A 15,456-nucleotide genomic window follows, 5' to 3' on the forward strand; every position below is an offset into this window, starting at 1 on the left:
AAGACAAATAAGAAGAGGCAGGTCAATGAGTGGTCTTGAGAATTCATGAAAACGGATTGCCAAACCTCGGCCATAGAGTAGTTTATCGGATGCGCAATTGATATGTGTACTAAAAATGAAGAAATTAAAAAGAAAAAGGAGAGGAATGTAGATCTTTTTTCCTCAGGCCAATATCTCTTATTTTTATTAATAGATTTTAATATATCATTATATCCATATTTTACCATTTGAATTTGAAATAATTAATATGGCTCCAAAGAAAGAAGACCTTACATTGAACCTAATTCTATAAACATATCTTTATATATATATATATATATATATATATATATATATTCGTTTGAAAACTCCATCTTAATCCCATGAATGCAAGAATTCTTTCTTTCTTTCTTTCTTTCTTTTTTTTATTTTTCTTTTTCTCTTTTTAAGCCATATGAACTATCTATGAAGGACTAAAATAAGTTAATGATAAAGTAGAGAAGAATAATAATAATAAAATTAAATAAAAAAGGCTAATGCACTTCTAATACACAAAAAAAAAAAGGGAAAATACATGCCTCATAAAACACTCAGGCTCGAATGCCAGCAAAACAGAAAAATACTCGGCTCAAAATTTTTATAATTTAAGCGAAAATACTAACTCATTCATCAGGCTTCCTCCTCTTTTTCCCCTTAAATTCAGTCCCATTTGGTAATTGACCGAAAAGGCAAAGACGCAGAGAACCTTGAAGAAGTCGCTGGTGAAAATAGTTCTTGTACAAATCCCAGAATTCATCTCTGCCAAGTAAAATGCATAAGCTATGTCTAGTGTAAAATCATAATTATAAAATGAAAAGAGAGAGAGAGAGAGAGAGAGAGAGAGAGAGAGAGAGATTCTGATGAATCAATGGACATGTAAAAACAATAAGGGTGAAGACATACTTGACTTGTGGAAGTGAAAACAAGGAATAGCCTTTAACATCAGGCTCTATGTCAAGCACGATAACAGCCAACCGCGAAAGCCCCAGTGCTTCAATATCAATTAACTTCTTTATCCTGGAATTGGGAGAAGCATGCAGCAAAAAATATATATTATCCAATTTGAACACAACTTAAAAAAATAATAATAATAATAAAACGTACAGAATAGATCGAAGACATGTCATTTGCAATATGACTCTACAAACTCAAAATTAAAACAAGAACAACCATTGAGTAAAGAGTGGGATTTAGTTCCTCCAACATTTTCCAACTTTTGAAATAAATTCTAAAACAATTTTCCCATTTGAAACAACTTGCTAGCTATACAGGTTCCAAGTCCTATATCAGGACTATACTAAAGACTTCTCTTGCTAATGGCCTCCCCATCCACTGAATATATTCCAAAATTACAGCCCCCCATTGGGTAGCTACTGTGGCTTTCCAGCGCATCCATGGTAGCTCACTACAAGATTTCGGACTTATCAACTACTTTCCCCAATCCAATCTTCTAGCTCACTTAAATAAACTTTACTTCATTCTTTTCGAGTTGAATGTGGTCTTCACTATAGTTCTCACATATGGTTGATTGTCTACAATTTGCTAACTTAGCACAGTCTATATGTACTCTGGGCAGTCATCTATACAATTAGGGGTTCACACAAGGCTTTTCTGGTCATTTTGATGTTGCTTAAGCTGAATTCAATTGAGGATGCCAAAAAACCTTCATATGTCAAAGATCACTAAAGTGGATGTCAGCAGCAATAAATACACAGGGGAGCAAAACCTTTTTCCGGCTTAGGAGTTCCCAACTGATGACATCAAACCATTGACTCGTTTCACAAACAATAATGACTTGTTTCACAAACAATAAAGTTGACCAAATATATCATCTGGTTAAAGTTGAACACATTATTAAAAGGAAAGAAAAGGCATCTAAGCACAAGTATCAGAAGTTGCTGGTGTTAAACTGATGCTAAACTGTAAGCGACTAAGTAGAAATAATGTCAAATTAGTGAATACTAATAATTAACCTGCTTGGTGTACCACTGGCAATGTTAACACGGTTCTTTAACAAGGATACCTGCATCAAGTGCAAAGGGAAAGTATTACAAACAATGAAACACAAAATTTTTTGCCAAACTCCACATTATGAATACATGAAATCCAACCATCTTTTATAAACTAAAACAAAATTTGTTAGTAAAATGATGGATTTTGGAAACAGAAAGGATGGTGTGCCTTCAAATAAAACTTCCAAGTAAAATTAATCCTTTATTCTGTGTCTACATGAGGGTTGCGATCAGACCGGCATGCAAGTAGACAATTCAGCATTGCTGATACATTTGATAATTATGTAGTCACATCATTTCCCAAATTCCAGAGTAAGCACCTAAATAGGGAAGCAAGATATGCTTCAAAGCTCAACATGCTGCACGATACCAGAAAGATGCTAGTAAACCTAGCTGTGAAAATTTTTAAAATATTACATGAATTCCAACCATCTTTTAAAACTCTAAAACGAAAAATGTTAGTGAAGTGATGGATTTTGGAAACAGGAAGAATGCACCACCTTCAATAAAAACTCCCAAGTCAAATTAATACTTTAACATGCCATTTTGGGAGTTGGGATCAGACTGACGTGCAAATAGCCAATTCAGCATTGCTGTCGCCTTTGATGATTATATAGTTGCATCATATCCCAAACTCCAGAGTAAGCAACTAGTCAAGGAAGCAAGATAAACTTCAAAGTTCAACATGCTGCATAATACCAGAAAGATGCTAGTAAGCCTAGCCTTGATATTTTAAATTATTACAACCATAACATGTTATGATCAAAATCACATACAAGAACATCAAAGATAAAGCCAACAATGTCAAAGTACAATCTTCTCAACCTTCAGAGATCAAATTTCAGTTTTTACCGCATAATTGGTTATGGGCCTAGAAGTTCAATTCAATCCCAATCCTCAAAAAAAGGTAGTTCTTAAGACCTTGGCCCATCATATAACTGAACGTGGTAAACTTTCCTAATTTTTCTATGTTTATAACGCATGTATGAAATTCATAAATGACTAATGAGTAGTATGAAATTCAAGCATTTGCCAAAACCATGCATTTCCAGTCTCATTAAGCAACCCTCATGTATTGGTTACTTATTCCTTCAAGCTTCATGAATCATGCAATTCCCACTAAAATATATGAACAAAAGTTTCATGGCAGAAATAGTTTAAAAAAAAAAATGGTAAGCATTAAAAATAAATTGAATCACGAAATAGAGGAAACTACCTGCTCTTCAACCTTCATATGCTTTGAGAATAGCTTTGCTGCATGACATTCCTTGGTCAAGGATCGCATGCCCCTAGAGGAACAAATATCATTAAATCATATTCGTTTTAAGAAAAATGGAAAAGTGTCACATAGACATTTTTGTACGGAAACGAATCCATATGAGACAGACCGTCCAGAAAAATTATAAAATTATATTGAAGAAGTGCTATCACACCTTAGTAACTCAATTGATCTCAAGGCAGATGAACTAATAACAAGGATCACTGGACTCCCCGGCTCAATTTTACCTTCTGAAAGCTTCTTTTCACAAAGTACTTCTTTCCATGATGAGCCAAAAGCCGCCTTCATATGTTTCCCCAAGGTATCCAAATCTTGGTATGTGCTTTGAGTTAGTTCCATCATACTTGTATCTGCATGATTAATAAATCAATATATTAATTACATAACTATTTGTTACTCATCTAACACATAATGACCACTAGACATTTTGTCTCCAAAGAACAAAAAAATCAGAGAAGAAAAGCCAACCAAATGCTTGAAATAGCATAGTAATGAACAAAAACAATTCCCACACTGCATATGGTCATGAACCCAAATAAGTAAATCAACAACAAACTGGTGTTGCCCTTAGAAATCAAAATAAACAGTGAAAGAAATAACTGCATGCTTTAACTATAATTCTGTGATATGATTATCTAACTAACCACCTTTTAAAGTCAAAATTACATGATTTTATATCAATGTAATAACGGGTTAACATAGCTTCAGCAGCGATCCCCAAACCACTACCACCAAAATGTCATTAAACTTTCTTCTTTCTTTCTACACCTTTCTACTCCTTTCTTCCCTTTTCCCACATTGGGTCCACTATAGGCGCATTGGATAGATGAGAATCACAAGGGAAGGTACTGTTCATCCATAAGACCCAATCTCCAAAATAATTTAGTATTCAAATTTAGACATTTTGTTCAAAACTCGTATGAACAAATAACACAGCTCGAGAACTCTGAAGGGAAAATGGGATATATACTGGCACGAATCCATATTCAAACTTATAAAATTTTTATCTCATTATTCATCAAAATGTCCATTTATCCAGCTTCATGAAAGCCTTTTTTTTTTTTTTTTTTTTTTTTTCATTTTTGTAGTTAATGTGCCAAATTTCTCAACTTTCTCAACAATTTCACAGCAACCAAACAGAAATACAATCACATAGCCACTAAACCCTAAAACCCAAAAAACAGTAGATACCTTTGATGGATTCTAATTCTATAGAAGAAAGTTGGAGGCCGTTAGCAGATTGAAACTGTTCCAGAAAGAACCTAAGCTGAGCTGACCCTGATATCGGTTGAAGCTTCTGGTTGTCGTCGTTTTGTGAATCATGGTGTCGCTGGATTTCATTGTTTTGAACTGGGTTTTCATTGTCGTTGGTCTTACCAAGGCGTTGCTTAATCTTCTTCTTCTTCTTAGACTGAACTGTTTTTGGACCAAGAAGCTTTCTTTTGTTAGGGTTAGGGTTTTTCTTCAAAGATGGTTTTGAGGGCTTCTCTGCTTTTTGGCTCCCCATTTTTTTTTTCCTTTTTCCTCTGCCTCCGGTTTTTCCCAAGTAATAGGGCTTGTAGATTGACAATGGTGACCAAAATTTCTCAAAATATATATATATATATATATAACTGTAATTATTTAAAAATGCTCTTGTATTTTCGATCAATAATGCATATTTTTTTTATTCACATCTTATGAAATTAAAGTAAAATTATGTTAAAGAAGATTAATATATTCCTTTTTACTAATGACTGGTTTTTTTCAAGGGTTATTGAACATATTTTAACATTTTAGTTTTAAACTTCAATTTTTGACATTTTAATTATTAAATTCAATTTTTGGTTACACAAATGTTGTGTAAATGTTTTTTAAAATGAATTTCACTTCTATAAATAGTCTTTAAGCTAATCATATTTATACATTTTAAAGAATATTTTTCAAATAAAATACGATTTCAGAGACCCAAATATCAAAAAAAAAAAAAAAAAAACATTTAGTGATTAACAAGTCAAAACATTTTCCACTCAAAAGTAAACAACATCAATCATCCTATTTTCCATTGAACTCCAACATTTATCCCAAAAAAATAACATCTAAAAAAAAAAAGTTTAATTCTTCCCAAAATAAAATAAAAGGAGTTCATTCTATTTATGATTTTTATTGGGTTCACTTTTTTGAGAAAGTAAAGCAAAAATATGTTAAAAAAAATAAATATTTTTCATAACAACAATTGCAATAGCTATATATATAAAAGCAAAGGCACAATGTTACTTGTGCCCTCATCCTAGGGAAAAAAAAAATCAACTGTGCTTCTGATAGCCAAATCATGGATGATTGATACATTGTCTATGTTCAACTTATATATTTTTGATGCTATATCTTTTTATATGTCTATCTATTAATTTTCTATAATGGATACTGATTTTTTTTTTTTTCTCAATGGACAAATATGTCTCAAACATTCAATGGGATTTGAAGATTAGAATAAATGTAGATAGATCTTTTTGCCGGTCATACAATGGAAGCAGGACCAAGTATCATCACTATAATTGTTTGGAAAAGAGGGGACAAATATTATTTTTGATGGTGACTCAAATGGGTTAATGAGGGGTGTTACTTTGGAGAATGCCAATTTATCCATTTTTATTTTGATGGAAGATAATATACAATATTGATTTATAAGTTTTTTTATCCTCAGGGAAATTATAAGGCTGTGATTTGGATGACTAAGTTAAAGTTTTTTTTAAGGAATGGGATATTGATCTCCTTATGATTTTATTATCATTTTGACCAGCAATGTAAGTTCATATACTGTTTATTATCATTTTTTATGCTATGATTCTAATAATGGAATAACAAGGTTGGATTTAGATTAGTAAGTCAATTAGATGGATAATTGCTTTTTCACTGAGAATATGTGAGAGTTATATTTGAATAATAATAATAAGAAGAAGAAGAAGAAGAAGAAGAAGACAAGCATCCAAGATAAAGAAAGAGCTAGAGGACATTTGGCACCTCCATCACCTTTCCCAAATCTAAGATAAATATTGTTAAAATAAAAAAAAATAATAATAATAATAGAATTATAAACATATAAAAGTACAACCAAAAGGTAGAGCTAGTGGAAGGTATCCACCGTCCCATAATCTTGCAAATCTAAAATTGTGGGTTTAAACATGATAAGCTTCATTTGTGATTAAAACCATTTGGATAAAAAACTTATGGAAAAAGTTATCATGTGGAAAAAGAGTATATATCATACCAAAAAAGGTCCAACCATTTAATAAAATTTATAATACTCTCATTTCTAAATACCCAAACAAATAACAAGGAAAAGAAGTATGCTGACCCAAAAGGCCATTTTTTTAGTTAAAAAAAAAAAAAAAAGAAATTAAACCAACAATGATCAAAACCAACCCAAAATCGATCTCACTAAAACCATTTGGATAAAAACCTTCAATGAGGAAAGTTATCATATGGAAAAAAAAGTATATATCATACAAAAGAAAGGCTAACCATCAAATAAAATCTATAATATTCCCATTCCTAAATATCCAAACAAACAATGAAAAGAATAATAGAAGTCATGAAGCTGAACCACTTATCTGACAAAAAAGAAACATCCAAATTAGAAAAAAAAAAAAAAATATATATATATATATATATATATATATATACACATATATATATCAGCAACACAATTATCTTTTCTGAAAAAGATATGTGAGACCTAAAAAGTCATTTTGCTAAGATAGCAGAGACAATTAAGCCACCTTACCCTCAACCACCAAGGAACATCAGTTGAACAAAATTGTAGTAAATGAACCACATAAATTAAATCACACTTAATCCAAAGACAATCCTAAGAAATTTTTTTTTTAGGAAAACCAACAATATTGATCACAGCTAGCAATTCACTTTCAAAAGCAAAACGCATACCAAAGGAATTGCAATAAGACCAACAACAATAATAAATCATTCAAAAGTGATGTATCCAAATGCTTGGGAGCCTCCTCTTGTGGAATAGGTCGAATAAAATAGGGCTAACAACAATTTAGCATCTTGAAGTTTAAAAAAAATTGCATTTTGAATCTTCAAATTTAAATGTTGTAGTGTAAGCTTTCAAATTTCAATTTGTTATATTTTGATGCAATTGAACTTTTTAATTACTAATGCTAGTTTGTAGTTTCTTCCCACGTTACAATTTTGTTTACTTTATTATAGTTTTGGCCATCTAATTTGAATTTGTTATAGTTTAGACCTTCTAGTTTTAAAAATTTGTATTTTAGTACTCTTTATTTAGACTCCATATTAGCTGTTGTTGGCCAAAAAGCAAATGATTTAACCAAAATACAACAAATCAAAATTTAAAGGATTGAAATTGCAATGTTTTAAAATTAAGAGTCTAAGACATAATTCTTGGATACTAAATTGCAATTAATTCAATAACATACTAATTATTGTTGCAAAATGGAAAATGGTATTGCATGATTTATTATAAATTTTTTACCCCCAAAAATGGAAAATATTATTAGTAAGAGAAATTGATGATTGTTTTATGGATTCAAGTTGGTGTTTTATCTTGGAAAAGTTGGCTGGGATCATAGATTCATTGCAACGTACTTGTTGGACAATGTTGAAAAAGCTATAATTTGACTTATTCTAGAGGTGACATTATTTTGTCTTTGAATGTCTCTTAAGCTATTTCACTTTTGTTGTTCTAAAAAAATTAAAAGAAAATTAAAAGGAAAAAAAAAAAGAAAGCTATTTCACTTTTGTCATCCAAACAAATCCTTAACAGATTTATTTGGAATAATTGCATTTATATTTTTTAATTTTATACTCACTCTAGTTTCTCTTCTTTCACACTTATTTCAACCTTAATTATATATTATTCTTTTCACAATTATTCTTAAACTATATCTCTTTCATTATATATTTGTCAAAAGAACAAAAAAAGAAATCTCTTTCCTTGTATATTATATAATTTTTCATATAACATAATTTTTTGTTCTGTTTTGTTTTTGAATCTTTTTTCCCCCCTAAAAAGACTATTCTTAAACCACAATAGCCGGCAAGAGTGGGCCACATGGTTATTCAATAACAAAGCCCATTCCAAAAATACAAAGTAGATTTTTTTTTTTTTTTCAACAAAGTGGAAAAAATGTTTGTTTAAAGAGAAAAAAGGCAAACGCAATGCTTATGTATGGTGGATGTCATTGACATTTTAGGTTTTATCTTGATCTTAAAAGATTGAGATCCTGTTCTGACTTCTGTTTTGGAATCTGGGTTAATTTCCAACTATCAAAATATAATTCTTGAGGTGGAAATTATTTATTTATTTTTCAAAGAGTAAAATAAAATATGAGATAACCAAAAGGTTATTTGCAATAAAAAAAATAGAAGTTTGGCATGCCTCATCACCCGTCATGATGACCAAATCACGCTTATTAATACTTTTCTGCTTTTCTCTTGCTTTGTTTCCAAGTGTGGAAATTGGAAAAATCTTTAAATATAATTTAAAATTTCAAGTCAAATAAAGCTTTTCGGGATAATTCCCATATGGGTCCATTTTGGGAACTTCCATGTTTGGGTCAAACAAAATTTTTTTGGGATCGCTTTGTTGGCTCTTTTCTTGAATGGGATTCCTTTTAGAAGTCAAAACATAGTTTTTGTATAAAAATAACATACAAAAATAACTTGATATTTTCAATGCATAAAAATGACATGATATTTTCAAATTTATACGTAAAAAATTCTTTATTATATTGAATTGACAAAAACCAATAATCTAGTAAAACTTATTTTTTATTAAAAAATGATATTAAATCTACCTATTTTATTTTTATACATGTTGTATGCAAAATTTAAAATATATTAACAGTTCAAAATATAAAAATATTTACAAAAATATAAAAAATTATTAAATATCGATAAAAACTCATTAAAAAAAATTATTAAAAATTTATTTAAAAATAATTTTTTTAATAAAAAATTAAAATTAACTTATTTAATTAATTAATTATCAAATTGACTATTAAAATTGTAAAAATATTTAATAAATATTATATTTTAATCAATTGATTTATAATAAACGTTAATAGTTAAAAAAATATTATTATTAATAAAAAAATATAAGATTTAATAAAATTATTTATTAATTAAGATATATAGAATAATTATTATAATTACATTATATTTTATAAATATTATTTCAATACTATAAAAAACTCTTAATTAGTTGTGAATTATTTGTATCTTTTTCATTTTTATTTAAAAATATGAAATTTAAAAAGTAATTACTAAAAAATATATCTCCTTGATAATTTTGTATATAATGGTTAATATACCATCGATATGAATATTTGAAAGTTAAATTTGTACGTCTCAAATATAATTAATACTGAAATTTTGAATTTTAGTTTACTGAAAATATATTTTCTACACATCTTTTAATTTTTGTTTATGTTTTATTATATTTATACAAATATTAAATTTATTATTGTAAAAAAATTAATAATAGGTAGGTAAACTTATAACTTGTGATACTAATTTTGTCGAAAAATATGATAGGTAGATTTAACTAATAAAATTTATAAAAAAATTTAACCAAAAAAAAATCATAAATATTTTTAACATTTTTATGGAAATTTATAAAAATTTTTAAAATTTCTATGGAAATTATGAATTTTTTAACCAAATTATGAAGGATTTGATGCAGATATTATAATAAAAATTTCTATAGAAATTATGAAGAAGTATTAAAAATTTCGATAAATATTATGGAAATTAAACCTGTTTCTGTCTTAAAAGTTGAATTTCCTTTCAACATATTTAAAAAATAGAAATTTTGCAAAAATATTTGATGTTTTAAACTATGATTATATGTAATGATTAATCATTATGAACGTCAAAATATATATATATATATATATATATATATATATATATATATAATATAATATAATTTTTCTCTTATGATAATTTGGGATGAATTTGATTTGCAAATCACCGTAAAATAAAGACGATTGTTTTTTCAGAGTTTTAATAGAAAAAAATAATAATTCAAATATAGAAACAAATTCCCATTCATCATAAATAATAAATAATTGTTCGTTGATCCTTAGCTGTCTTTAGACATTAATGAGAACTTGTATCTGTCTTTATGCATTAATGTGAACTTATATGTTAAAGTTCAACTTGTTTAGCTCCAATTCCTATTAGAAAAATGGGTTGGCTGTCACATGCATGGCATACTATGAATAATTTTATTAGGAACATGGTCAAAACAAAAAAAAAAAAAAAAAAAAAATCACCTATTCTTTTGTTTATCTAGTTTAGGCCAAAAGAAAATAAATTATAGATAGCATCACATGGATGTTGAATTTTGTTTTTTTTTTCGTCGTGTATATATCACATGGATGTTGATGTGAACAGATAATCCATGACTGTTTTATATTATTATAAAATTTGACCATTTCTTACTTCATTTATATTGATTATTGTGGGAAAAAAAATATCTTTATTAGTTATTTTATAAAATAATTAGGAAATCAAATAAAACATTTTTTAATCTTTACATGTATCATATATAGGATCAGTATTTGAGATAATGTATATTAATTAACATATATCTTATTTTTGTTAATCTTTACTCTTCTAGGTTTTTTCTTTGTAAAATCATTGGTTACATGCAATCTCTATTTTAGTTATACATGATTATAAAGTGATTGATTTAATGTAATTTATTTATGATATATTGATTTCTAAAATTGTTCCATAGCTTACAAAAATAAAAATTATAATGCCATGCAGTCTCACTATTGGCCAGTGTGAAATATATTGTTATTTTCTTTAAAGTTGAGCTTGTGTTGCATAATGATCAATTAAGGGATAGACGACCAACATGAATACCAAACACAAACTCTTTAAATAATCATATAAATAATACAATCAATCATATAAAAATATCTATATGAGAGGCCTTCTATCTTATAACGAGGGATATGATGATCTAACAAGTTATTATATTCGGCACCTTAATAAATGAATTTAAAAATTAAAAAATTCCATGTGGCAATTTTAAACGTTTATTTATTATGTTTTTCATTATAAACTGAAAATAATTATTCAAATTCAAATGTAGAGAGATTCTATGGTCAGGACCGACCAGATAAAGTTTCATGTGGATTAGGAGCAAAGCCGAGCAAAATCGGTGTTTTTTAGAAAAACTGACATTTTTTTTGTGTAGCGTTTGCTTTTTTCTTAAAAGAAAAGCCAACGTTTTTTTCTTGTGCAGCATCTACTTTTCGTGGATCCGTATGCAATTCCATCTTGACGATCCTGACTGTAGAAAGACTATATATATATATATATATATATGTATACCCTAATGCATTTTTGTTTAATATGCAACATGCAAAACTCTTGTATGTGAGTGCGTGTGTGTGTTTATAAATATTATAATTAGTTAAGCTAACATTTTAGACCTATGCATACGTCTTGATGACATGGTTGGCTGCGTAACGCACCTGCATATCAGACAAAATATTGGTTATTTAAAAGTGTTATATAGACAAAATATTGATTATGTAAAAGTGATATATATATATATATATAAATAATTCCATTTTAAAATTACCACAAACCATATCAAATAGTTCCTAAAAAGTGACCATGTCACAAATTCTAGTTTTACTTTTATAAATATGAGAAGATTCCAATTCAAAATATTTATCTAGAAAATAATGGTTTTGTTGTTAGGTTATCTTTAAAATGACGATTATATTACAGTTGAATGAGTTATCAATTATAAGATTAAACTATACAAAAGAATGAAGAGAGTCAATCTTGAAACTTTTATCCAAGAAAATAATCGCTTTATCATTAAGTTATTCTTAAGGCCTCATTTAGAAAGTGTTAAAGTTGAGAGGGAAAATTATTATCAGGATTTAGTTTTTTGAGAATTAATTTTTCTCTTGGTTTGTTTGATAAGTAATAGGAAAGTTGAGATTTATAAGTAATTAAATTTAACATTGTATAATAAATTAAGGGTAAGTATGTATTTTAAAAAAAATTCAAAACTATTTTTTCTGAATTCTCAAAATAACACCTATATATATAGGAACAACTTTTCCATATATTTTTCTACATTGGTGAGAATCTAATTCCCTAGACTCACACTTTTCCACCTTACAATAAATATCCAAAAAAAAAAAAAAAATTATCAGTTTTCTAAAGGATCCACTAACTTTACCTCTATCCAAATATATGTTAAAGGAATAACCTTGTCATAATTAAGTGAATTATCCAAATACATATTAAACAATAATAATAAATATTAAAATTTGAATTTAAAACCTTTGTCCGAAAAAGTAGTGCTTTGCTGCTAGGCTCTTAAAACCATGTCATAATTGAGTGAGTTATCAACATATAGATTAAACCATACTCAGAGTTTAATTTATGTAGGTTTCCATTTTAATATATGAAGAAAAAATATTAAAATTTAAAGCTTATTAGTGCATCTATCACTACTTACAATTTTCTTTTTTAGGAACAATTTCAAAACTATTTAATAATTACTTTATCACCTATCTATCACTAATATCGAGTAAGAAGCCTGCTTCAAATTGTTTTAAAACAAACGTAGGTATAGATATGAAACTTGCTTTGATATTTGAGATTCTTTATAACAATAAAAAAAAAAAAAAAAGAAAAGAAAAGATATTTAAGGTTCTGTGCATAAATCGTTTGCAAAAGTTTTTAAAAATTTGAGTTCTCTGATAAGTTGTTTTTTTCTTCAGCAAATACTTATTAACTACGGCTAATTTTAAAAGAGTTTTTGGTTTTTGTCTTTTTAAGTAGAGCTTTTTGATTTAAAAAAAAAAAAAAAACTACTATACCAAACATATTTATCCTAACTGGTTAATTTATTATAGGAAAAGTATGGGAATTCTAGAATTTGTCAATTCAATATTTGAATTAAAAATTGATAAAAAAAACATTTAAATTAAAAGTTGACCCGAAAAAATAAAAAATATTTGTATTTTTGTTAAAAAAAAAATGGTATTTGTTTTATTTTTTTTAAAAAGAAAAAACTATTTTTCTACAAACAAAAAATATATTTTTCTACAAATAAGTAATAGAAAGTATCATATTTGATTCCTTTTAGAATACTCGCTTACAAATTTCATATAAATTTGAATAAATATATTTTTCAATCTTTTAGAAAAGAAATATTTGATTAAAAGTTTTTTTTTTCTTTTTTTGGAAATATATATACTAGGAGTTTGGAATTTATTGAGGGATAAATTAGGAAATGAGATTTAAAAAAAAAAAATTGAGAATGTTAAGAGTATCTCCAATTGTACTTTCTATTGAAGCTTATATCGCAAAAGGTTTGGACTATATTGATGTTTGAATGGTATAATATCTATCAATAAATGATATTTTTTTTAAAATTCGTCTCCATTAAATTTTGTTTAGAATTTTAATGAAATGAATAGGCATGTTGAGAGAGGAGATAAGAGGCGAAAGGAGAAATACGGGACTATAAATTGATAAGGTGAGAGAAAAGAGAAACAGATTGAATTTGTGGCTTACACGGTGTAATAAGCCTTCTACAGGTAAAAGGTCTATTAGATATTTTCTATTTTTTTAACATCACCTCAGCTTTATAGAAGTATTGCACAATACTATTTAAAATATATATTTTTAAAAACTATCTGTTAGTATGATGTGATAAATAATAAATAGGTTTAATGGACAAGCTATCGGATATGCTCAAAGTAAATATGCTAAAATAGTACTAATTGTGTGAGATACAATATAGCCCAAGTAATTTCTTCTTTGAATGCCATGGATGAATCGAGCATGGATGATATGACCAAAGTAGAAACGTAAATGACCATGGAAGAATAAATAATAGATGAAACAACATTGGTAGTTAAGACGTATTAGATTCCATATAAAATAGTTAGAAGCATCCTTGGATGAACTAGTGGAATATCCATTATTAGAGACACCATTATTTGATGCGCCATGACTAAATATATCATGATAGGATACATCATGGTTAGAAACAATAGGGGAAGAAAACGAACATGTACTATACATTAATTATAGGTAGAAATAAATGGTGGCATGAAATGGTGTGGTTAGATAGAAAATGAGATGAAACAATAGGTTGGAATGAAACGAAATAATGGGTAAAACGGTGGAGAGTTGGGTTAAGATGAAGTAAGATAATATTGCGTGGCCATGATATAAAAGTATATGTAAAATATATATGTGGTATGAAACAAGTGTGTGTCACACATGAGATATGAAACACGTGTGGTATGATACAACTAATGGGTATAACGTGAGGTTTGATTCAATATGGGAAGAAACGGCATGGTTTGAATTAAATAGGTTGGCATATGAAATAACAAGCAACGTGGATGAAATAAATTACTATGATTAGGTAACACAGCTAAGCGTATAGAAATAAAGAGTTTGGTCCATAATGGATTCATTATTAAGAGGGATGAATATACGTCATGCTTAGATAATCATAACAAATGCAAAAGATAAGGATACAACCAAGCATAAGGATTCTTCTATAATCCAAGTATCAATCCTGAAACGATTCTATGGTCTAATCCTTCTTAGAATTAAGGGTATGAGTCTCAATAGGATACAAGAAGCTTAAAGACACTTTATATAAGAACAGTATCTCCATTAGAATAAAGTGCGTTATTCTAAGCTTGCACTGAACATTAAAATGCTTCAAACATAGTGTTGATTTGAATGTTAGAGTGCCTTTTAAGATGTATCATATTAGTGCCCCAAGATACATCACATTTTTTCATTCTTTTGCAGCTCTAGAAGAAAATATTCAAATATTCTAGAAATTTAGATTTGTACATAAACACTAATATAATTACTAAATTTGGTAAATTATTATTACTTTCCTTTTTTTTAAAAAAAAAAAATTATGATTGGATAAAGGTTAAGTTAATTTAGTTAGCTAATAAATCACTTTTACCTACATCTTGAGTGGTTTTTGGGTTCAAGACATCGAAAACATGAAAATTATTGTAAATAATAAAAAAATTGCACAATTTAAAAAAAAATAAAAAATTACTGGGACCTAAATACATAATAATTTAATCCAAGTGA

The 15,456-nt window shown here is 27.7% G+C and overlaps 2 protein-coding genes and 1 non-coding gene across 3 annotated transcripts in view; 1 reads left to right on the forward strand and 2 right to left on the reverse strand.

Annotated features, from left to right (window-relative positions):
* The window catches only part of LOC107422148 (putative lipid-transfer protein DIR1), a 324,822-nt gene that overhangs the window by 40,829 nt on the left and 268,537 nt on the right, over positions 1-15,456 (forward strand). The window lies entirely within an intron of this gene.
* LOC107422155 (protein CMS1) lies at positions 477-4,879 on the reverse strand. The gene is made up of 6 exons (XM_016031563.4): positions 4,501-4,879; positions 3,464-3,659; positions 3,247-3,319; positions 1,992-2,041; positions 922-1,035; positions 477-777 (listed from the first exon to the last, which is right to left on the reverse strand). Exons 1-6 carry the CDS (start codon positions 4,814-4,816, stop codon positions 642-644), a joined length of 885 nt encoding a protein of 294 aa, XP_015887049.3. The 5' UTR covers positions 4,817-4,879; the 3' UTR covers positions 477-641.
* Positions 2,583-2,664, reverse strand: LOC112492440 (small nucleolar RNA Z122). The gene has a single exon (XR_003056824.1). It is a non-coding gene; the product is annotated as a small nucleolar RNA Z122 (small nucleolar RNA).

The sequence above is a fragment of the Ziziphus jujuba genome, chromosome 3, assembly GCF_031755915.1.
Source record: "Ziziphus jujuba cultivar Dongzao chromosome 3, ASM3175591v1".
NCBI classification, from domain to species: Eukaryota; Viridiplantae; Streptophyta; class Magnoliopsida; order Rosales; family Rhamnaceae; genus Ziziphus; species Ziziphus jujuba.

Bases quoted from the DNA above. Each gene is read 5' to 3' on its own strand.
- LOC107422155 (XM_016031563.4), bottom strand. From the start codon at position 4,816: ATGGGGAGCCAAAAAGCAGAGAAGCCCTCAAAACCATCTTTGAAGAAA. The intron at 3,320-3,463 runs GTGTGATAGCAC...TTGTTCCTCTAG, and splicing joins AGATCAATTGAGTTACTAAG to GGGCATGCGATCCTTGACCA. The intron at 1,036-1,991 runs GTTAATTATTAG...TCCCAATTCCAG, and splicing joins GCCAGTGGTACACCAAGCAG to GATAAAGAAGTTAATTGATA.